We start from the raw sequence: 25,429 nt of genomic DNA, 5'->3' as shown, positions 1-25,429 counted from the left end.
GTAGGTTACAGAGGAGTCAGTTACATTAACAAGTAATACTTAAAACAAGAATCCTTAAAAAGCAAGTAATCAAAAAATATGTACAGTAATATTAGAATGTATAAGGTAAAACAGTATGGGAGGCTGCATGGATGATGTTTCTCAAGGACAAATAAGTTTCTCAGGTAAAAGAAAGGGATATGGTAGACATCTGTCATTCTTTTTGGCATCCTGCTAATTCCTTCGTATACTGGGAAATGCTCCATCTTTTAAGGCTTGCTATCCCACCACAAAGGTTCACAATGCCAGATTATTGTTTTCCCTGCCTCCCCTACATCCAGGGCACGAGCAAGTGATTGAGGCCCCAGTAAGCACAAGCACCCTCACCTGGCTTGTAATTAGAAACTAATGGTCCTAAGGAATGAGCATGAGGCCCTTCTCTGGTGGCAGAGGGGGTGATGGCTGCAGTATGACAAGTGGCAATAGTACTTGCTATTGCCTCCAGTACCCAGTGTTAGGAATGTTGATGGTGCAAAACTAGAGCATCTAATGCTCAGTGGTGATGGCAGTGGTATACTCAGTGCACCTCTCTGTGCATGACTCTGGGCCTTATCTCTAGCTCCATGTCCTGAACTTGGTTCCCCTGGAGATTCTGTGAACTCTTTAACAATCTTTTAGTAAAGTCCATTTCTGATTACATCAACAAGCATTCATTTCTGTTTTAAGGCCTGTATTAAAACTGAAGAGAAGGGCATTCCAGGCTGAGGGAGGAGCAGAAGCAAAGTAAACGAGAGGCCAGTTAGCTTAGTGATTAAGAGAGGAGCCTCTCAGGCTACAGAGATCTAAATGTGAATCAAGGTTCTACATTTTACTAGCTGTGAGACCTAATTCAATGTATTTAAACTCTCAGACCTCAACTCCTGCTTAGTAAAATGGAGATAATAATACATATTTATCATAGGTTTTTTGAGAATTAAACAAGGTGATGATAATTCATTTAAAGCTCTTAGTATCTCACACAGAGTAAAACCTCCACAGATAATTGTTTTATTAGTAATATTTATGATGTAATAACCATGATATTTGGGGGTAAATACAAGCAATCTGATTCTGTTGGAGTTTAAAGCACAAGGAGAGGGGTGGTAAGAAATGAGGGCAGAGACAGATTACAGAGAAGTTTTAAATCACGTTGGGAAACTTGAGTGTTACGCACTGGGGTCACTCATGGTGAGCACATAGGAGAATTATCTTAAGTATAAATATTGTATTAAATTATTAACTAGGAGACTGATGTGACCAGGTTTTGTGCTATATGTGTATTCTCCACAGCTATAGTTATATAGTTGCACTTGACCACGGTACTTGTGCACTTGCAGGATGTAATAATATATTATACATTGTTACTGTTGAGTCCTGATGCCATACAAACTGAAGCTATTTGATTCTAAATCAAATCCTCCAACATTGTGTATATCATCTGTCAATATGTTTGCAACTGGATCAGAAGAGGTTGGTTCTATACTTGAAATAATAGCTTCTCCTTGTCCGATATGAGAGACAACTAGCCCTTCAGTGAGGAGGGAAGTTTATAAAATGGGGAGGGGGAATGCATCCTCGGGTGACTGGCAGAAGTATGAATCACATTTGCAAGTCTGAGATTCTTCTATGACTTTTGTATAATCAAATATCACCTGCCACTTTTTACAACATGTTGTTTTGCACCAGCATCTTCATCTAGAGTCCATATTAAGTTAAAGATGAAAGGTTTCATTGTCAAGTCAAGAACAATCAATACTATCATTTTGCAGTGTGTGGTATTTCTTGCCAAATGCTAATAAGCATCACATTGTCTCTGTTAGCCCCGATCCTTCTGGCGCTGAGTAGACAATCTCATAGTTACTGTTCGGTTATGCTTTACATTTACATGTAGTCTACCTGCTTACCCTCATCTAATTTCTACCATTATCTCCTCTCCCTACCTCCACTCCACACCCATATCTACCTCTGAGAAACACTCTTTGATCTAATTTTGATTTTCACAGCAGCTACTGAAATCAAACCTGAGTCAAAACTGTGTAATTCAGAACAAGCGCTGAGAAGGACAATGTATGGGCTTGCTGGTGGAGGCTCTGGGAGGCTAGGGAAGGCAACAAAAATGGAACCCAAAATGTGCTCTGTAACCACTGAATGCTTCATTTCATTTTCTGCTACTCCCATCTGTTTTGGCAATGCAGCACAGTTTAGTCAAAAGAAAAAAAAAAAAGCAAAACACAGACTTTTAAGTCAGCCAGAGCTGGGTTTGAATTCTAGGTCAACACTCAAGAACCCTATTAGGTTGGTACTATTATACTCATGTTACTGACAACGGTATAGAAGCCCAGGGAGATTACGTGACTTGCCCTGTGTCTGTGCATGTAACAGGTCTCATTTTATAGTCAGAGAAACTAAGTCACAGAGCCATTAAAAAAAAAATGTGCTCCGGAACTTACAAAGTGAATGAAAAGAAAGACTGGAATTTATTTCTTCTGACTGCTATTCCACTGATTAGCTGGACCATTCAGCCCTGCCTTTGTGGACAAGTTGAAGCAACAAACTAACTTAAAAACTAAAACCAGTTGAACAGGATAGGTTTGTAGGCAATACACCAACAATTCAGTATAATAATAAATACCCAACAGCTAGCTTGCTTTGTGGTTTTGGTACACTCTATAACCATTCATTCACCCACACAACATCAAGGGATGGTGGGGTTACCTTGTTAAAGCAGTTCATATAGAACAGGTAATCAAAACACGCTGTAGAGTTATAAGGAATATGAAGTCAAATGAGAAATCTACAGCAAAAAAAGCCCAAGGCCTTCCTCTAATCAAGCCTCAATAGATATAAAACAGGATAAATACGTTGGAATACGAAGCATTCCATCTTTTCCCTCATTATTACCGTTAACCCTTCCCAAACTGCCATTTCATCCCTATAAACAGCAGAGAGGACTGAAGAGAACCTAAAAGCTACTCGGTTCATGCAATTTCCTTCAGAGGAGACAACTTTCCCTAGAATATGTTTAGAGGAATTTCACTTTTAAAGACCATTTCCAAAATTAAAAGGAACGAGAGAATACGATGTTCTCCTTACAATTAACAGTGTTACTCCTAACCTCTTCTTTTTGCTCACATACATCAAATAAAAACTAAACAATAAAAATCTAATAAGATCCCTGGTAATATGCCAGTTTCTAAGAAGCATGCAAGACTGAAACAAAAGTTTCCAAAATCAGTTATCTAAAGAGTGTAAAATTTACTAAATAAAGGTTATTTAACGTTCTCCAGCCAGGTTGAAAACATTCCTACCCCTTATCATTTTCCCTGTGACTAGGCAGAATACATTCCTTTTTCCAACTGAATATATTTCCCCTTCCCTCAGACCTTAGCTGTCTCCCTGGCAAGGATATCATACAGAACAGCTGTTGTATTACCAGTATTAAAGCAATCCCATCTGATCTAATTGCAAAACATATGGATAGACTGAAACCAAACTTTGGGGAGCTCTGTATCTTTAAAGGACGAGATAACCAAAGACCATCTATTAGTAAAGGCTGTGAACAATGTCATGAATTCAAATTCTGCACAATTTAAACAAGATTCATTTCAAAAAGCTACTTTAATTAACTTTTAAGTTCATGCTTTAAATTCCCTAGACAGGGCTTCCCCGGCAGTGCAGTGGTTGAGAGTCCGCCTGCCGATGCAGGGGACACGGGTTCGTGCCCTGGTCCGGGAAGATCCCACATGCCGCGGAGCGGCTGGGCCCGTGAGCCATGGCCGCTGAGGCTGCGTGTCCGGAGCCTGTGCTCCGCAACGGGAGAGGCCACAACAGTGAGAGGCCCGCGTACCGCAAAAAAAAAAAAAAAAAAAAAATTCCCTAGACAGAATGAAATGGATAAAGAATCAGCTCTGTTTTCAGCCTCTGCTAAGATCTCAGTTAAACCTTCCCTAAAGGTAACAAATCTTAGATGTGTCTTCACTACCCTGATTTGTCAGGTGTCAGGAACAGTTTCCTTTCTTGGGTATTGTCTTCAGCAAATCTCCTTTCTTCAGAACCACAACTCACTGAGACTAAGCAAATATCTCTGATGCAGATCAAAACTGGTGAGTCAATCGCAGAAATTAGAAAGTGGCCCAGGGTAATATCGCCTGAGTTGGTCTCATATAAGTGGAGGCTTATCAAGCTTATCATAACTTTTTATTCATTTTTTCATGCTATACATTTATATTTATGACTGTAAAATTAAAATTGGATACATTCATTGAAAAAAAAAACTTGGAAAATACAAAGAAACACAGAGAAGGAAATTAAAAAGACCCATAATCCCATTACTTAGCTTTAGCCACTTAATATTTTGGTGTATTTCTCTCCCTCTATGTATACTGCTACTTAACATAATGTAAGCATAATAATAGATGCATAATAGTTCAGAGATTACCATAATTTCTTTATCATAGAATTTTAGAGTAGAAAAATTCCTATTTCAAATATCTCTACTGAAAAAAACAAACCCAATATATAAACCAGATGAGAGTGGAGCTGATTGAAGTGTGGGTGGTGATGCAGGGGTGTGAGGTGAGGGTAGGGGTGGAGGGCCCGGAAGTAGACCCACTTGGCCTCCTGAGTCCCTATACTGGCTCCCAAACACATCTAAGGAACCCTGGCTTCCCAAATAATACAGTTTAGAAACAACAAATCTAGCCTCTCTCATTTTACAGATGAAATTACTTGCCCAAGATTACAGAACCAGTAAGAGAACTGTGAAAGACCTTAGGGTCCCATGTCTTACATACAAGGGCTCTGCTTTTCCAACTTTAGCTACTTTTTCTACAAAAGGCATCAGATGTACATCTGTATATTGCTGTTCTTCCTTTAAGAAAAATAGAAGGGACAAAGTTATGTAACAACAAATGAATAATTAATGTAATTTGCTAGATCTCAAAGAACTCCACTTGCCTAAGTAGGTTCTCATACTATTCCTATGAGTAATGGAGAAAAGGAGGAAAGTTCATTTCTCAACTAAGGAAAAGGCCACGAGATTACATTATTTTCCTCAAGAATACACTACACATCTAGTGTAGCTACAAACAACTCCTTCTTCTTCACTCATTCAATCCTTAAATTTTTATTCAGAATCTATTTTGGGCTGGACGCTGGGGATACAATTGTGAACAGAACAAACAGAAGTCCCTGCCCTCATGGACTTCGTAAGCCTGACAGTTTGAGCAAGCTGCTTTCTCTTTCTGAATCTCAGTATTTGCCACCCATAAAGTAAGGATAATAATATTTAACTACTGCTTTGTCTAAGAATTAAATAACATGATGTAAGTAAAAAAAAAAATCCTTGTAGGTAACTAGGCATATAATAGGTGCTCAGTTAACATTAATTACCTTTCCTCCCAGAGCGTTAAATATTAGATTGGTAATGAGAGGTGAGAGAGTACCAAGTTCCTTTGCTACTCACACTGATTTGAGGCAACAGAACAAGTATGTTAAAATAATTCCAAACAGATTCCTACACTAGGAAAGAAGTAAGTAATATTTCCATCTGAAGAAATGAAATTTACATGAGTTCTCCCAATCAAGTTCTGTAGTTTGCGTTGCTACCTCCATCACCATTTACTTTCAATTACTGGGCTCTTTCCATAACATTCAGCCCCATATAGTACTTAGGAAATAAAATATAAAGTAAGCAATCCTCTTCCCCAAATGCTATCTTTCCATCCCGTAAATATGGACAGTTAAACCAGTCAAAGATTTACATTCAACAAAATAAACTTAAAGGACAACAGTTTGGGACTTCCCTGGTGGCACAGTGGTTAAGTATCTGCCTGCCAATGCGGGGGACACAGATTCGATCCCTGGCCGGGGAAGATCACACATGCCGCGGAGCAACTAAGCCCGTGAGCCACAACTACTAAGCCTGCGCTCTAGAACCCGTGAGCCACAACTACTGAGCCCACGTGCCACAACTACAGAAGCCCGCGGGCCTAGAGCCCATGCTCCGCAACAAGAGAAGCCACCGCAATGAGAAGCCTGTGCACAGCGAAGAGTAGCCCCCACTGGTGGCAACTAGAGAAAGCCCATGCACAGCAACGAAGACCCAACGCAGACAAAAAAATAAATAAATAAAATAAAAAGGAAAAGAAAAGACACCAGTTTGATTTCTTTTTTTTGGCCATACCATGCGGCTTGTGGGATCTTAGTTCCCCAAGACAACAGTTTGAAATACAAAATACCAAATGTGAAACCCACCAAAAACCTATAAAGTTTTCATCTATATTCACCAACATAAGTACCAACAGAGGTCAGAATCTGAGGTTTTACTGACTCATATAATACCCAGAAATCTACAAAATATGGATGCCAAAGTCTCAGAGATTCTAAAAGCACCTTGTAAACCATAAAGCACTGCATACCTGTTAATTATTAGAAGCACTCTGTTCACTATTAACTTTAATTAGATTTCTACAGGGGAAATTCTATCATTCAAAAGATCAAATATTTGCTTCTCAACCAAATTAAACCTTTTATATTGCTGTTTAGCCCAAATACACCTACCCAACAAAAACAGCTCATATTATTCATAAATAGAAAAAGAAATTTGCTACTTGTTCAAAGTACTGGATTTTTTTTTTTTTGGAGGCAGATAACTTCTGTTATGACAGGTTTTTTTTTCTGTATTGTTCCTCAGGAGAAGGAAAAAAACAAAAACAAAAACTGGACAATAAAGAAGATCCAGGACAAAAAGAAAACCTTTTCTTTCATTTTTTTCTAAAAGAAAGAATTAATACCATATCCTGAATATTGTATAAACTATGACATTTTCTTATCAAGTGGGCTTAATAATCTAAGTTAAACAGACTTTAAAAACAAATTCATAGGGAAAAAGTCAAAGTCACAAAGAAAGACAGGTTTTGTTCTGAGTGCAAAGTGTTCAACCCTGTGCACCCTGTTACCAGAACGTCTTCAAGGACCTTTTGTTCCCCTGGAAAGACTTCTTGGAAGAATTAGGCTTTGAGGAGGCATTGAAGGAGGACAAATGGGAAATTGTTAAGTTGAGAGGATAATTTGGTTCCTTAAAGAACATGAAAGAATGGATGGGTCCCAGAATAAGAGACAGGAGTAAGAAGAACATACAGAGGAGCTTAAAGTGAAAAAAAAAAAAAATGAGCAAGAAGAACAGAAGATTTTATTTTAAGGAAGAAAAAGTAATAGGGAAAGATTTTTCAGACGGTAATACTTATCTGTGGAACAGTGGCATTATTAGAGGGATTATTCTGACACACATTTATCACATGTACTTAAAAAGATACAGTTAAAAAGAGCTGAGTAAACCTTCACTGTGATTCAAACACATATGTATCCAGACATAATCTTTATCTTTTTCATGACAATTTTTAAAATATCTCCCTTCAAAGTTACCAGTGCAGTTAGGGTAGCTGTTTCTAGTGAAAAACAGATAAACCAAAACGCATACTTGAAAAAAAGAATAAGTGACCAAGAAGAGATACCTATAACATAATCTCAACATTAGTATTAAAGATGTTTATATTATATCTAAAGAAAACAAACAAAAATAAAGATCAAGGCAAAAAGCATGAATTAAAGCTATTTTTAACTAAAAATATCATCTAACCCTGTCTTTCAGCCAAACAGATCTTATATTTCTATTCTCTTCTGATCTATTAAGTGCCCTAGAGCAGTAATCTCTCTACCCATAATCTACCCATCAGTAAAAACAGCACCATGATACTTTTCTTCTATTCTTTTTATAAGGGTGCCAAGATGTCTGGAAGTTAATATATACATGCTTAGAAATGCTGAGATGAAAAGTAATGCTCACTTTAATTTTATGGATCTTTATAAAAAATCAAGATAAAAAGACCTAGTTAGATTATTTCAATGTGTAAATTTTCAACTAGCCAGAAGGCTTCCTGGGGACATAATTCAGTAGATTTGAAACTAATGCTTTAGAGTTTAACTGTGCTGTTCCAGAAACTAATCAGACTAAGGATTTTCTGCAGAAAGCTAGGCACTCAGGCCAGGAATAAGATATAGTGAATTTGAGACGTCCCTGGGCCTAGCCCTAAAAAGACTACAGACAATCCTCCCTATCGCAGACCATATTAGAACCTAATCAAAGGAAGAGTTAGGGCTATAATTGTACAACATTGTAAAACAGACATTTTGAGGAGGTGACTAAATAGCACACAAGAGAATGAAGAGAGGAAATGCCAAAGAACAGGTGAAACATTTTCAGACTAGTATCCAAGGGCAAATATGTTTAGCAAAATGGTTTCCTTCTCTTATCCTCTATGTAACTATTTCTTTAAATGCCAATAATATGGATTGTGGAACCACAAAGGCGGGGTTTGAAGCTAGGCTCCACCGTAGCTGGGCTTCTCTGAGTCTCAGTTTCCTTATCTATAAAATGAAGGTAGTAACAGTCCCTAACTCGATTATACCTAGCTGTTGTGAGGGTTCCGGAAGGTAACGTATGTAAGGCACTTAGGACAGTGCCTGTAGCATAGTAAGTACCAGATGTGCTTGCAATTGCTATTCCAGTGGTCCACAGTCCCTCAGACCTGAGGTAAATACCAGAAGATCCAAAAAACCAAAACTTTTTCTGGTATTCATTTGGCAGCAAAACCTGACCTGAACAAACGCAAGGCTATTTATAGCTTTTAAAAAAAACCCACTCGGTGGGCTTCCCTGGTGGCACAGTGGTTGAGAGTCCGCTTGCCGATGCAGGGGACGTGGGTTCGTGCCCAGGTCCGGGAAGATCCCACATGCCACGGAGCGGCTGGGCCTGTGAGCCATGGCCGCTGAGTCTGCGCGTCTGGAGCCTGTGCTCCGTCCGCAACGGGAGAGGCCACAACAGCGAGAGGCCCGTGTACCGCAAAAAAAAAAAAAAAAAAAAAAAAAAAAAAAAAAAAAACCACTCGGTGTGAATATACATGCATTTTGCTGCGAGTATCTTCATGTGTTTGATTACAGGATGCTGCCCTAGACTTCACTGGGGTGTATTTATTAACTTCCTAAAATCTGAAAAATTCTAAATTCTGAAACACACCCAGCCCCACAGGTTTTTGATAAAAGATGATGAACATACATTATCTTTGAAGCCTGAACAATTTCTATTTCCTTAAAATGAATGGTATCTTCTTAAATAACCATAAGCAAATGACACCCTGAACCTAGCTGTACAGAATTTTAGGATGAAGAAAACATTTCCCAGTACAGGTAGGAGGGCCCTGAATTCCCAGAATGCTCCTTTCAAATAAAATCCGTTCACAATATTTTATTTACATGCCATAGTAGTCAGAGCTTTCAAACTCTAAATTCTAGGACTTGCTTGAAAAAAAGCCTATTCTCTTAACTTAGATCACAAATAAATGATTAAGGCTCATTTCGGGGGCATGCATGTGCCCTGAATCATGTGTACCAAATCATCACAGAACTTTACAGCTGGAAGAGACCCTTGAGAACTAATCTAAATCATTATTCCTTCCCTTCCAAACTGTTTTATCATCCATAAATGTACTCTCCCCTATGAGGTAAGAACAACCTGCCCTAACTTGTCCTTAGAATCTGTCTATAGGAACACCCTGTAGGTGAATGTGAATAAACTGGGTGGGGTACATTGACAGACTCGGGATCCAAAATGATGGGTTGAATCTAACACAATAAATCCTTACATGCTTGGCAAATGTCTCCGTTTATACTTAAGAAAATAACAAGAGTTTCCAAGTCCAGAATGAAGAAAGACTCATCTACTCCGGGTCTTTAAAAGAAGAAAACGAAGACTTAACTATCTTAATGGACTCAATGAGTCAACTACATAATGTGGCTGCTAAAAAAGCTACTGTGATTAGGAACTAACTACATCAACCGTAGTACAGCATCCAGAAAGAACAAGGTAACCACCCTCTCTACTATGAGCTGGTTAGAGCACATCTGGAGCAATACGTTCAGCTCTGTGCTCAACACTCCAGGAGAGACACAGAAAAACTGAAAAAGTCCAGAAGAGGGGTAACCAGGATAGTAAGGGAACCTGAAACCATTTCACATTAACAGTTGAGGGAGCTGAAGTTATTTAGTCCAGACTCAGAGGGAACATGATCACTGTCTGCAGATCCCTGAAGAACTGTCATGGCCCAGAGAGAGCTGACTTGTTCTGTATGGCCCCAAACGGCAGAGCCAGAACCAGCTGGTGTTAACCACAGTGAGAAATATTTCGGCTAAGTCCACGGAAGTGTTTCTTGCAATGTAGAGCCACATTAGGACGCAGTGGCTTCTAAAGTCGTATCTAGCCCTGAAGGTCCGTAATTTTAAAAATCAAACATTTGTCATCTCTTCGGTCTCTTACTGTTGATAACTATTATTCTCTAGTATCACAGCTTCTGCCTTCATCCTTCTTAAAATGTTCTACCCAGCCAACCAATCAGTCAAATGTTTTGCCAGGTCTGTGGGAGGAAAATGCTTGCTTGCTGGGCAATTAGTTTCAGTTTGCAGATCAGTGTCCCTACAAACAAAAGACAGCCCTAATTGAGGGGCAGGCAAGAGCTCTGAGCTAGACCTCCTTGAAAGAAATTCTTATTAATTCAAAGAGCAGCTAGAAGACCCATCCAAACACATAATATATTATCTACGGTGTTCAGTCCTTACAGGAACATTAAAATAAAACACCCTGTACCCGTCTTCCCAAATGCCAGAGAATCCAACTTTGCCAACCTAACTAGGTCTCTCAAATTCAGTTAGAAGTTTTCCTTCTGTCAAAGAGATGCGTTTACTGTTTGAGGTAGACTAGAACCCATGCTCAGATAGAAAGGCCATACTCGATTACATTACTGTAAAGCTAAAATTGCCCATCAGTAGGCCCATAGAGGCAGTTCAGCTTCTGAGAACTAGACACGGGCAATCCATAGTGAATTCACAGAAAACTACAAGCTATGAAAAATTTAAAACGCAGGAGAGCTACAAAAATTGGACATCCTTCTAAAACTTCCGTTGCTCAAAGACCACCACAGACATAGATATATGGTAGTCCATGGAAGTTACTAAAAGCCTTGAACAGCTCAGATGGCAAATATTACTCAATCCAGCTTTACTTCTCTTGAAACTGATTTGGAGTCTACAAAACTCCAGCCAAAGTATTAGAGAATATAACATATACGTGATGGACTGACCAAGAACACATTCTTCCCTGTGCTTTTTAAAGTGAAGCCCAGAAGCAATCTAAGTGTCCATAAACAAGGGATTGGTTAAATAAGTTATGGTATACACTTACAACGAAAAATGCAACTGCTGAAAAGAATAAGGTAGACCTTAGGTACTGACATGAAAAAAACAGTCCATGATACATAGTTAAGTGGATACAGCAAGTCGCAAAACTCTACGACTTGCTATAACCATATGTAATTAATATATGTAACATACACAATATATAATTATTTCATTTTGAGTTTTTAAAACCTATTTTTAAAAACCCTGTGTTTATGTTCATATATGCCTAGAAAAATGTCTGAGAAAAGATCAAACTGCTAACAGTAGTGACCTTTAGGAACTGACTGGAACTGGGAGGCAGTAAAGGAGTGACTTTCATTCTTTCCTTTGTAGACTTCTGGTTCTTTGTAAGTTTTGCAAGTAAAGGTCACCTTTGCGGACAAATGCCGTATGAGTTCCCCTGTATGAGGAACCTGGAGTAGGCAAATTCACTGAGACAGGAAGTAGAATGGTTGTTGCCAGGAATTAGGGCGATGGGGTTGGGAAGTTATTGTTTAATGAATACAGAGTTTAAGTTGGGGAAGATAAAAAAGTCCTGAAGATGGATGGTAGTGATGGCTGTACAATTTGAATGTACTTAATACCACTAAACTGTACACTTAAAAATGGATAAAATGGTAAATTTTATGTTATGTATATTTTATCACAATGAAAAAGCAACTTAAAAAGGAAAAGGTTACCTTTGTGATTTAAAAATAACAATACAAAAATTATTAAGGCAAAATAACATCAACTACACAGACATTATATACTAACCATTCAAAATAAGCAATCCTCCTACATAAAACTATGGTGTGCTTCAAACTTCGGAAAATCTAATTCATCCTTTTCTACTATATTTTACTAAAACAAATAAAAATCACCACAAGTCTCTACTAGGTTTCTCAAATGCTTTCTATCCCACAAAAAAAAAAAAAAAAGAAGAAGAAGAAGAAGACCTAGTCATAAGGAGAGCTAACACACACACCCACAGTGCTTGTTTACTCTGCACGGGGAACGGTTATTCTAAGCTTTATAAATGTACTAAATTATTTAATTTTCACAACAATTCTATGAGCTAAACACTATTATTATCTTCATTTCTCAGATGAAGAGAGGTTAAGCGACCCGCCCAAGATTACACAGTTAATAAAGGGCAGAACTAGGATTCAAACCTAAGAATGGACTCCAGAGTCCATACTCTCAACCTCTATGCTTCCCGCCTCTCAGTAATATATCAGTCTCTCTATAGGAAGGCCAAAAAAGGTTACAGTCAAAATCCAGCTAGTTAGTACAGCCCTTGAAGCTGGAAGAAATACAAACTTGGCTTTTTATGGGTGAATAATCTGCATTCCTTCTTATGTCAATGCCAAGCTCCAATCCAAGATGTGACTGTATTAAGGCTCATAATCATGTGGGAAAACTCTCTACAAATTCAATTATAGTCCAAAGTCCATACCTGACTCCACAGTAAATCACTGAGCCTAAGAATTAGGTCAGAGATCCATTAATATAAATACAGCTAGACAAAATGGTTTGGACAAATCAAACCCCAACTCAAAGCAAAGGAATTCAGAAACTCTTGACTAACATCTTGACAAGGTACGTTTTATTTGTTTAGTTCCAGGCCCACTTTAGATCTCAAGGGGGAAAGAACAGAAGTTGTCTCTAACTTTGCTTGAAGACTTCAATCAGCAGGAAGAAGAGCTTTCTACGAGGACTCAGACAGAAATTGGCTTTTATTAGCATCAGCAAAACTGAACATTCCCCTTAAGGGGGAAAAAGCCAGCATCCCTGCTTAAAATGTGTATTTGTCCAAATATATTGACCTTGTAATTGAGGAAGGGAAAAAAAATGGTGCAAGGAAGGGATTTAACCTAATTTATAAATGTGCTCAACCTAGATACACACCTGCCCCAAAAGACCTACTGAATCTATTTATTTGCAGGGAAAACATGGATTACAATGTCTTTTTTTTTGGCCTCAAGTGGTCTGTACTACTGTTTGTAAACAAAATCCTCTCAATATCTTTTCCACCTGTCACATGCACATCTGATATTTATATAAACAAGGAGAAATGAACAAGGGAAGTGGAGCTGTAGGAGGAATCCCTTAGACTCAGTTTTTGACCAGTTGGCTTCAGGAGGTACTGGGCTGGCTTTCAAACTTCCCCAAATCACCCAGGCGGAGAGGTAAGGTGAGCGAACCGAACGCAAAAGTTTGCGCCCATTCACCCTGTCTGACAAAGGCCGGAGAGCCCTGTTTGGAAGGACGTGCGATGCCTTTCCACGCAGCAGCCGCCCCCCTCCCGAGGAAGCACAGCCCAAGGGGGGGACAAAAGACTTTCCAGATTGGGGGCTGGGGGGCAGGCTAGCTGGAGCTTGGACCTCCCCTTGAGAGTCTAAATCTGGGGAACCTTTGGGGCAAGAAATGATCCATTCCAGCCAAGAGCCCAACGCTAGAGGCCAGGGCTGGGGAAAGGCACTGGCAGCCGCTGGGAGGGTCCGGCGGGCGAGGAAGCGCTGAGACTCACCTGGGGGAGGCGGCGAGGGGGCCTCGGTGGCAGGTGGGGTGGGCGGGACGCTGCTGCTGCTGCCGCCGCCGGGGAGAATGGAGGTCGGAATCGGGGGAGTGGTGGGCGCCGGCACCGTGGTCGCTACTGGGGTGGCCGGCGCTGGGCCAGTGGTCGTCGAGATGGTGGTCGGCGCGGGTCTGGTCGTCGCCCGAGCGGTGGTCCGAGTACGTTCCACCGCAGTAGGTGTGATCGGCGAGGAGCCGAGCGGCGCCCGAAAGGTGGTCGGAGCGGGTCCGGCACTGGCCCGAGAAGGGGTGGTTGCCAGGGGCTGGGCTGAAGAGGACACAGCCAGGGCTCGGTGGACGGTAGCGCGCGGGGGTCCGGTCCTCTGGGCCTGGGTCGTGGGAGCCATGGCATTAGAGAAAGGGTGACTGGGCTCGCCCCCCAGCCCCGGGCCCGGCGACGCGTCCACCTGCCCCACAGCCCCGCCGCCACCGGTGACATTCCCCGCTGAGGTTGCTGAGGCGGCGGCGGCGGCGGCGCACAACAGGGCGAGGCCGCCCAGGCTCGGCAGGCTCCTCATGGCGCGCTCGGCTTCGCCATTCATTCATTCAGTCAGTCGGTCGGTCAGTCATCTTCTCCTCCCTGCACTCGGACCAGGGAAGCCGCCGCAGCCGCCACCGCCACCGGGCGCACCATCGCCACCTCCCTCTGACAGGCGGCCGGCCCCGCGGGCGGGCCCCAGCGCGGAGGGAGCGACCGGGCCGTGCGAGGACAGCCCGCCCTCCCCGATTGGCAGCCTGACCCGACCAATGGGAGGCCAGGCTAACTCACGTGACCCACCCGCTTCCCGGCCTCTTTGTGGCCCCGCGGGCCAATCAGAGGACGTCAAGGAGAGGGGGCGGTGCTAAGGCGGGAAGAGGGTGGTGCGAGCACAGCACCAGCCGACCCGGCTAACGGCAGACACGGCTTTGTCTGCCCAAGGAGTGGGGCGCGGGCCTCGGGCACCGGGCGCCACGGAGCAGACAAAGGACGCGCCCCGAGCGGCAGAAGCCGGGCCAAGTCGTCTGCTCCACTGGGCGGCGAGCGCGACCCGGAGCGGGGAGTCCGCTCTCGAGAGCTTCCCCGCCCTCTTGAACAATGGGGCGCCGGCGGCGCGCCCGGGCTCGGGTGGAGACGGAGCTGGAACCCCAGCGATGGGTGAGGGCGGCTGCAGCGAGGATGTGGAGCCCAGCATTCCCTCTGCTGCCCGAGAGCACCTGACCTCGGCCCTGCGAGGTCTGCGCTGCATTCCCATTTCAGAGATGGGGAAACTGAGGTCCTTGTTGAGGACCTCACCGAACCAAGACCCACGCCCTCATCAGACACCTGCAGTGGGCTAGGCGCTGTGCCTGGCAGGACGGGGGTTCTAAGAGACCCGTCAGGAGCCGGAGATGCAAGCTTCCTGAGTGGGGGAGACAGGCTCACATGCACACTTTACCCTAAAACGCCCGGGAGAGTGGGATCGGATGGGGTTGAACCTCAGCTCCAAGTTTCCTGCTGAGTGGCTTTGTGGCCTGAGCGCAGTGTTCTCACCTCTAAAAAGGGGTGATAGAGAGCTAACACCCCCAACGCCCCCATCCCCCTTTTACAGAGCTGGTGTGAGAATTAAGTAATGAATTGAAAGGGCTTAACGCAGTGCCTGGCCCACAGTAAACCCTCATTTATGCTTACTACACTCAGTGTACTGTTAGGACAAGACCCATGCCGCAGCCCTGCGTGTACCCAAAACCGCCTGCCTCTTGGGGTGGGTCTGATAGCAGAGCTTGACCCTGGGTGACACTCAACCCTGTGTAAAGCTGGAATTCCGGTGCGCAGCCTCGCACCATCGCCCAGGATTCAGAGCTCGCTCAGGCGCTGCAGCCTCGGCTCAGCAGCTTCTAGTGGCAGCCGGGCAGGGCGCGTTTGTCATCTGACAGGGCTTAATCCCAGCCCCACCGCCAACCCATTCCTGGCCTCCCCTGCGTGATGCTCGCTTTGTGTATGGCTTCCCATTAGTCACTGGCCTCCAACAAGAACGGGGCGATGAGATTTGCAGGCGAACCCGTGTATATGTGAATTAAAAATGCATTTCTTTACCTGCATGAGGAGTGGGTGGGGAGAGGATAGTTTTGTGCTTGTGTAATGAAAACATAAACATGTTTGAGTCTGTGTGTATGAGTATTATGTGTATTTGTATGAGCTTATGAGTATGGGAGCTAGTATCTATTTTTGCATATTGTATGTTTTAAGTATCTGCATGTGTACTGATGTGTGTTTTATGTGTATTTTCTGTGTGTTTTTGCATTTGTGAGTACCTATTAGTGTGTCTTGGTAGGTCCATGTATATATGTAAGGGGAGGGGGCAAACTGGGAGGGCTGTGTGTGGGTTCTGGTTTCAGAACCATTCAGAATTCAGAATTCTGGTTTCAGACCAATATTTAGGAAGCACAAATCAAGATTCTGTTTTTACTTCTCTTGGAGAAGGAAGGGGACAGGTCATGCCTCTTTCCCATATTCTTTTGCTGAATCTTTCTAGCCCTTCAAACCCCAACCCAAATACCATATCCTCTAAGAGACTCTTCTGGATCTCTGAGTGGGAGTTAATCTCCCCCTCCCCATTTTCCCACTGCCATTTGTTTGTTCATTGATTATAGTCCTGATCTATCAATCTATCTCTCCCCTGCCTCTTCCTAAAAGGATTAAGGATGACTTTCAGAAATACATACAACAGGATAAATAGAACTGCCCACGTGATTTTATTACTTCTCACAGGCTTGCATCAGCGGGAATACTAGAACTTGTGATTTCTGTGTCTGTCTCTCCCATTAGGCTGTTCTCTCTGTTCTCAGTGCTTAGCAAGGGGTAATATGTGTGAGCATTGACCCATGCTGGTTAAATTGAATTAAATTGAAAAGAGATCCTGTGGTGCCCTGGGAAGAGCTTGTATCTTTAGCGTCAGACAGATCTGGGTCATGATTCTACCAGCTGTGTGACCTTGAAAGAAACCTTTCACCACTCTGAGCCTCAGTTTCCTCATCTATAAAATGGGACCAATGAATTCTGTCTCACTTAGTTGAGCTGAGGCCTGAAGAGAATGTTTTTACAGAGCCTGGCACACAGAAGTTGTCCGATCTGTGAAGGCTCATTTCATTTATACCAGTGCTAACTTTGAGTCTTTTTTTTTTTTTTTTTTTTTTTGCTGTACACAGGCCTCTCACTGCTGTGGCCTCTCCCGTTGCGGAGCACAGCCTCCGGACGCGCAGGCTCAGCGGCCATGGCTCATGGGCCCAGCCGCTCTGCAGCATGTGGGATCTTCCCGGACCGGGGTACGAACACGTGTCCCTTGCATCAGCAGGCAGACTCTCAACCACTGTGCCACCAGGGAAGCCCCTAACTTTGAGTCTTGTTGGCCTAAGGACCACAACCAGAAACAACTTCCCCATCAGGTGACATGGCCTGACAGTCACCCTACCAGATATCCCAAGTGATAGCTGAAAAATGCTGGGTTGGCCCTAAGCTGTGCTGTATCAGAGATTCAATGGCACTAGGAGAGAAAAGCTGATGCAGCTTCTTTGCCTGAAGAATCACAGAGAAAAGACTAGAAGGCCTTGCCAAAGTAATCCAGGCCAGCTCCCTGCCTCAGACAGGGATCACCCCCACCATAGGTTCTAAAACAAGTTAATTACCCTGTAATAAGTATAGAAAATGTGGAATTTTTTGGAAAGGTGATTAAAGTATATTAACGTTGATCCACTCAACATTTAATCCTTAAATTTCCTGTTCTGCCTTTATCTCTAAAGTGCAAGATAACATTTTTGTTTGTTTGTTTCTTAGGAATAATATTTTATTTTTGTGTTTAAAAATTGGAAATGCTCCAAATATCCAAATCAGAGAAAGTTGTTATTAAATCTCTTCAATTTAATCATATAAAGTCATTGTAAGGGCGGCTATGAAGACATTATAGTGAATATTAATAATCGACCATTGAGCTCTTACTACATGCTAGACATTATACTAAGAGCTACACATTAATTCTTTTGTTTAATCCTAAGAACAACCCCAGGAAGTAGGTACTATTATTATCCCTATTTTACAGTTAAGGAAACTAGGCCACAGGGAGGTTAAGCAACTTGCCCAAGGTCACTTAGTAAATGATAGAGCCAGAAATCAAACTGAGGCTGGCTGGCTCTAGCTGGCACCCTTAACAATTCTGCTCTAAAAGGAAAATGCTTATGAAATAATTTTAAGAAAAGAGAAAATAAAAATTAGAGCTATGACTCTCTGTGTAACAGAATGTCGTTTGGTACTTTTCCTGTGGCTCCAGAATTGCAGCTAAGGCCCAGGGCTCTAAAGAGAGCTGTCAACCCATCCACGGCATCCGGGGCCTCTGGACTTAATGGGGGGTGGTGAGGAGGTGCAGAACAGCAGGGGGCAGAGAGGGCTGATTCCTCTTTGTATCTTCGGCACCTAGCACAGTGGCAAATACAGAGAAGTGAATTGTATGTTGAGCTAAACAAGGCCTTATGATGTGGCAGACACTGTTCCAGGAGTTTTGCATTCGTAACCCATTTATTCCCCAAAGGTAGGACTATCATCTGTACTTGAAAGGAGGAGAAACGGAGCCTCTGAGAGGTTAAGGGACTTGCCCAACATCTGCCCAGCTCCAAAATCCAGGCTCTTCTCCAGACTCCAAAGGCCATTTACGTAGCTACTATGCCTTGCACATAGTAGGAGCTCAATGAACACAAAGAAAGAACAGGTATACACCAAATTTAACCCTCCTGCTAGAGCAGCATTTAAGAAAAGAGAAGCTTTGAGGGCTTCCCTGGTGGCGCAGTGGTTGAGAGTCCGCCTGCCGATGCAGGGGACACGGGTTCGTGCCCCGGTCTGGGAAGATCCCACATGCTGCGGAGTGGCTGGGCCGGTGAGCCATGGCCGCTGAGCCTGCGCATCCGGAGCCTGCGCTCCACAACGGGAGAGGCCACAACAGTGAGAGGCCCGCGTACCACAAAAAAAAAAAAAAAAAAAAAAAAGAGAAGCTTTGAGAGTAAGGAAAGAAGGCATAATAATATAATCAGCAAAATGACTTCATCTCCAGATTTCAATAAAACACAGAAACTTTCCCCTTTCTGGTTTCATTGAAACAGCAGTGCTGACATGGACTTTTTTTTTTTTTTTAACATCTTTATTGGAGTATAATTGCTTTACAATGTTGTGTTAGTTTCTGCTGTATAACAAAGTGAATCAGCTATACGTATACATATATCCCTGTATTCCCTCCCTCTTGCATCTCCCTCCCACCCTCCCTATCCCATCCCTCTAGGTGGTCACAAAGCACTGAGCTGATCTCCCCATGTGATGCAGCTGCTTCCCACTAGCTAGCTATTTTACATTTGGTACTGTGTATATGTCAGTGCTACTCTTTCACTTCGTCCCAGCTTACCCTTTCCCCTCCCCACGTCCTCAAGTCCATTCTCTACGTCTGTGTCATGGACTATTTCTAATCCTGCCAGAGCCTGGGCTCCTATAAGATGCGGCCAGATGCAAGGTTTGGCATCATCTGTAGACAACTTTAGTTACTGGGGCCACTATTAGCAAAGTCTGCTCAGCAGAGTCACAGAAAGAGAAATACAAATGGCTGAGCCACATAAAGCACTGTGTATTCAACTTAAGTCATCAAAGATTTGCAAACTGAGACAATAAATTACCATTTTTTTTAACCTATTGATTTGGCAAGGATTTTTTAAAACTGGTAATACTTGTTGCTGGCAAGGGAATGCCTCACATAACTGATGAGAATGTAAAATGATACAACCTTTCCAGGAAGCCTTAAAAGTGTTTGTACTCTTTGACTCGTTATTTCCACTTTTAAGAATCCATTCAAGGGCTTCCCTGGTGGCGCAGTGGTTGAGAGTCTGCCTGCCGATGCAGGGGACACGGGTTCGTGCCCCGGTCCGGGAAGATCCCTCATGCCGCGGAGCGGCTGGGCCCGTGAGCCGTGGCCGCTGAGCCTGCACGTCCGGATCCTGTGCTCTGCAACGGGAGAGGCCACAACAGTGAGAGGCCCGCGTACCGCAAAAAAAAAAAAAAAAAAAAGAATCCATTGAAGAGAAATAAACAATTAGATGTAAATAAAGCTTTATGTATGAAAATGTTCATCAGAGTGTTATGGATAATAATGAAAATTAGGAAAATCTAAACAGGGAATTCCCTGGCGGTCCAGTGATTAGGACTCCACGCTCTCACTGCTGAGGGCCTAGGTTCAATTCCTGATCTGGGAACTAAGATCCCACAAGCCAAGTGGCTTGGCCAAAACATATAAAAATAAACAGATAACAGTAAGGGAGAGGTTAAATACTTTGTGCTGTTATGCCCTCCCTATGTTGGAACACTATACATCTATAAAAAATGATATTCATGGGGGCTTCCCTGGTGGCGCAGTGGTTGAGAATCTGCCTGCCAATGCAGGGAACACGGGTTCGAGCCCTGGTCTGGGAAGATCCCACATGCCGCGAAGCAACTAGGCCCGTGAGCCAGAACTACTGAGCCTGCGCGTCTGGAACCTGTGCTCCGCAACAAGAGAGGCCGCGACAGTGAGAGGCCTGCGCACCACGATAAAGAGTGGCCCCCGCTCACCGCAACTAGAGAAAGCCCTCGCAGAGAAACGAAGACCGAACACAGCCAAAAATAATAAATAAATTTACAAAAAAACAAACAACAACAACAAAAAACCTGATATTCATGAAGGAAATGCTTGCAATATAAAATTGTGGAAAAAATAGGTTATACACCTCTGAGAATAGCCAAAATCCAAAACTCTGACGACACTAAATACAGGAGAGGATGTGGAGCGGGAGATAGTCTCACTGCTGGTGGGATGCAAAATGGTGCAGCCACTTTGGAAGACACTTTGGTGGTTTCTTACAAAACTGAACATACTCTAACCATATGATCCAGCAATTGTTTTCTTTGGTATTTACCCAACGGAGTTGAACACTTATGTTCGTACCAAAACCTGTACAAGGATGTTTACAGCAGCTTTATTCATAACTGCCAAAACTTGGAAGCAGCCAAGATGCCCTTCAGTAGGTGAATGGATAAACTGTGGTGCATCCAGACAATGGAATATTATTCGGCACTAAAAAGAAATGAGCTATCAAGCCATGAAAGGACATGGAGGAAACTTAAATGAGTATTACAGAGTGAAAGGAGCCGATTTGAAAAGTCCATATACTGTATGACTCCAGCTGCATGACATCCTGGAAAAGGCAAAATTATGGAGACAGTTAAAAGTTCAGTGGTTGCCAGGGTGCGGTGGGGCGAGGAGGGATGAATAAGTGGAGCACAGAGGATTTTTAGGGCAAACAAAACTACTCTGAATGATATTATAATGATGTATACATGTCGTTATATATTTCTCCAAACCCATAGAATGTACAACACCAAGAGTAAACCATAATGGACTGAGTGAATATGATGTGTCAGTGTGGTTCATTAAGTTTAACAAGTGTACCACTCTCTCTTAATAGTGAGGGAGGTTATGCATGTGTGGGGCAGTGGATATATGGGAAGTCTCTATACCTTCTCAATTTTGCTGTGAACCAAAAACTGCAATAAAAAAATAGTTTTATTAAAAAATAGGTTACATGGTTATTTGTACTATGATCTCAATTATGTAAAATAATATGCAAATATATCCATATATTACTATATTCATATATTGTTTTACATATTATAAATAATATATGAATATATTAATTATATAATATGAATATATTATTAATTATATATAGTATTAACTATATATTAATATGAATATAACATTTTATATATACATAAAATAAAGGACTAAAAGGGAATATACCAAAACATTAACAATCTCTGTCTCTGAATGATTGTATTATGGGTATTTACATTTTTTTCTCCTTCATACTTTTTCATATTTTTCAAATTTTTTTTTTTTGCAGTAAGCACATATTACTTAAATAATCAGACATAACCCACAATAGAACTCATTTGGATCTGGGGATATGTCTGCCAACCACATCCTGGATCTGCCTCCATGGTATCTCTTCTCAAGATGATGAGGAAGGGAAAGTTTTAAGTTGTAAACTCGCATTAACTGCAGAGTGCCTTCCCCAAGGAAGCTAAATGTTGAAATCCTGCTTCAAAGTCCTTCTGATGCTAAAATAAGCTCAGAAAAGCATTTGCTGCAGTTCTTGGAGATCCACTGAAGGACGTCATTCACAGTGGGCACCAAATCAAGCCCTCACTCGTCATCAGCGCTGGCTGCAGAGCAAAGAATTTGAACCATCTAGAGGAGGAATGGGGTCAGAGCCTCACAGATAACTCTTTCCCTTAGGTTGCTATAATTATAATACAGGGGATTACTGACAGGTGCAGAACACACAAAGCTTTCCCAATCATTGTCCTGTTTGAGCTTTGCAACCACTCTGGAGAGAAGGTGGTGGTGGCATTAGCAGTAGGAGGAGGAGTGTAATAATAATAATAGTGACTAACATTTACTGAGCACTTATTATATGCCAGACATCCATGCAAACCACTTCATGCACATTATCCCTTGTAATCTTATACTGTGAGGTAAGCGTGATTATCCCCACTTTATAGGTCAGTAAACTATTGCTTAAAGAATTCAAATGACTTGCCCAAGGTCACCAAACTAATAAATGGAAGAACTAGGATTCATAGCCATTTTTTTAGTCCTCAAGTCCAGAGTGATTTCCACAACTGTTTACTGAACTTCCTCAACTTTAATTTTTATTGTTATTGTTATTAGGAGAGACATTAGTGCAGCAGTAAAGAGTGCCTGGCTCGAGGAGCAACTAAGCCCGTGCACCACAACTACTGAGGCTATGCTCTAGAGCCCACAAGCCACAACTACTGAAGCCCACGTGCCACAATTACTGAAACCTGCACGCCTAGGGCCTATGCTCCACAACAAGAGAAGCCACCGCAATGAGAAGCCCTCGCACCACAACAAAGAGGAGCACCTACTCACTGCAACTAGAGAAAGCCCACGCACAGCAACGGAAGACCCAACGCAGCCATAATAAATAAATAAATAAATAAATAAATAAATAAATAAAATCTTAAAAAAAAAAAAAAAAAAAGGGCCTCCCTGGTGGCGCAGTGGTTGAGAGTCCGCCTGCCGATGCAGGGGATACGGGTTCGTGCCCCGGTCTGGGAGGATCCCATATGCCGCGGAGCGGCTGGGCCCGTGAGCTATGGCCGCTGGGCCTGCGCATCCGGAGCCTGTGCTCCGCAACGGGAGAGGCCACAACAGTGAGAGGCCCGCATACCGCAAAAAGAAAAAAAAAAAAAAAAAAAAAAAGAGTGCCCGAATCAATCCTGGTCTTTCTAGCTGTATAACTTTGGACAAGTCACTTTAGCTCCGTGTTTCAACATCCTCCTCTGTAGAATGAGAATCATAATATCTATCTCACAGGTCGAGGTCAAACAAAGCAATGTACACAAAGTGTTGAGCTAAAGCCTGCCCCATAGTAAACACTCAGAAGACATTGAAACATATCTGATTTTCCTAAACCTTGTCTTTTCACATAGTGGGTCAAGGCCAGGAGAATACAATGAACTTGGGGGTCAATGCCCAGTATTCATACTCCCCATGACCTCAGCCCTCTTGAAGAGCCTCCTTCACTGGAGTGAGTACCTGTCATTAGAATGTGTACCTAGTATCTAGGGCTAGGAGAGTGGCAGGAGTGCACACCTGGCTCCCCGGGTGTCCCTGAGAAACCCAGGCCTTTGGGACTAAGATGCTCTTTGTTGAATTATTTTAAGGTAGCCATGTTGATTTCATGCTGACTTCTGAGGGCTGGAAGATAAGGAAACCCAGTCCCAGTGGGGAGCAAATGTTTCCTGAAAAAAGCCACAGAAAGAGCAAATATCAGAGCTGGAAGAGGACTCAGGAATTAGCCCCTCCAAACCTGTCCTTGGACCAGTGATAAACCAAGACCCAGAGAAGAAAAGGGCCTTGACCAGATTCCATGCTGCACATTAGTGACAGAGCCGGGGTCAGATCCAAACCCTCTGCCTCTCAGGCCACCAACAGACCCAAATCTTTCCTCACAAAGGTGGCAGCTGAGGGCCAGCAAGGGACAAAGTGTCTGCTGGCTGGGAGATCCAGGCCCTTCCCACCCACATCACTGCCCTTCTGGCTTCGGATCCAGGGCTTTTTATGTCACCAGGCTCCCTCACCAGGAACTTTCCTCCTGGAATCAAAGAAATGGTACCCAGCTGTCAGCTCTTTACCAATGGCCAAGGCAGTATTTTAAATGATAACGATAATCAAGGTCTGATCTCAGGCAGTATTTGAGACCTCAAAAATGGCAAAAATCTGCCAAATTAGGCCACATGAAACTAAAGGAACCAGAAACACCATCTTTCCCATTCTATCAGGCCTAAATTAGAACAGCTCTGAAGAGGACCCTGGGAGATCAGGCCAGCTCTCAGGCCTGTGGGTTTGATTTTCTTCCTCAAGCAGTCACTGCACTTTTCTTGTGATCATTGGGTGTTTATTAGGTGTGTGTGATGCCTCAGTGCAGCCTGGAATTCGGAACTGATTGTAATCCTTAGCCACATACAGGCGCCTCTTTAGAGATAGGAACTTTGGAATCTCTGCCATCTGGTCCCATGTTGTGGAATGAGTCTATGAATCAGCCAAGCTGGGTTCCCAAGCCAGAGTCTATCTCCCCTCAAGGTGAAATAGTCTAGCCGGAAGAGATCATAATCTAGGGCCTGGCTACGCTACTTCCAGTCTATGTGACTAGGGCAAGAATCCATCTCTCTAAGCTTCAGGGTTTTTTTGTTTTTTGTTTTTTGCAGTAGCGGGCCTCTCACTGTTGTGGCCTCTCCCGTTGTGGAGCACAGGCTCCGGACGCACAGGCTCAGAGGCCATGGCTCACGGGCCCAGCCGCTCCGTGGCATATGGGATCTTCCCAGACTGGGGCACGAACCCGTGTCCCCTGCATCGGCAGGCGGACTCTCAACCACTGCGCCACCAGGGAGGCCCTAAGCTTCAGTTTTGACATCTGTAAAGTGAGCATATAATGCCTGGTCTATTCATTGTGCTGCTAGGAGGATTCAATTCATTCATTCATTTATTCATTCATTCATTCAGCAGAAATGTATTAAACACTGATCAAGAGATACCCTAGTGAACAACACAAGAAAAGGGAGAGTACCTTGCGCTCATGGTGCTCACAATATATCAAGTGAAATAACCAATTAACATAAAAACAGGTAAATAAGCAAAGGTATTTACAGCTTATGATAAATACTACAAGGGAGATCATAGGGTGCTGTGACACAAAGAAACTGGGAAACATTCCCTTAGGGTGGTCAAGGAAAGCATCTTTGAGGATGTAGCATTCAATCCGAAATCAAAAGAAGCTGTTTCTGCAAAAACCACAAGGAACAGCAAGTGCAAGGCCATGAGGTGGGAAAGGGTCTGAAAGGAGGCCAGAACACACAAAGCATATTGAGGGAGAGAGTACTAAGTGGTACAAAATAAGGTGGGAGCTGGAAATGCAGAGCTCTGTAGCCATGTAAGTAGGCTGGATTTTCTCCTAA

At 43.0% G+C, this 25,429-nt stretch overlaps 1 protein-coding gene across 1 annotated transcript in view; it reads right to left on the bottom strand.

Moving 5' to 3' along the window:
• The window catches only part of MEGF9 (multiple EGF like domains 9), a 77,113-nt gene extending 62,572 nt beyond the window's left edge, over positions 1–14,541 (bottom strand). Inside the window, exon 1 of the mRNA XM_082619487.1 lies at positions 13,820–14,541. Coding sequence (XP_082475613.1) covers positions 13,820–14,408 — 589 coding nt within the window. The 5' untranslated portion in view covers positions 14,409–14,541. The remainder of the gene's footprint in view (positions 1–13,819) is intronic.
• Positions 14,542–25,429: the final 10,888 nt, after the last annotated feature.

The sequence above is a fragment of the Mesoplodon mirus genome (assembly GCF_964341445.2).
Source record: "Mesoplodon mirus genome assembly, chromosome: 1".
Classification (NCBI taxonomy): domain Eukaryota; kingdom Metazoa; phylum Chordata; class Mammalia; order Artiodactyla; family Ziphiidae; genus Mesoplodon; species Mesoplodon mirus.
This window is presented reverse-complemented; position numbering and strand designations above follow the sequence as displayed.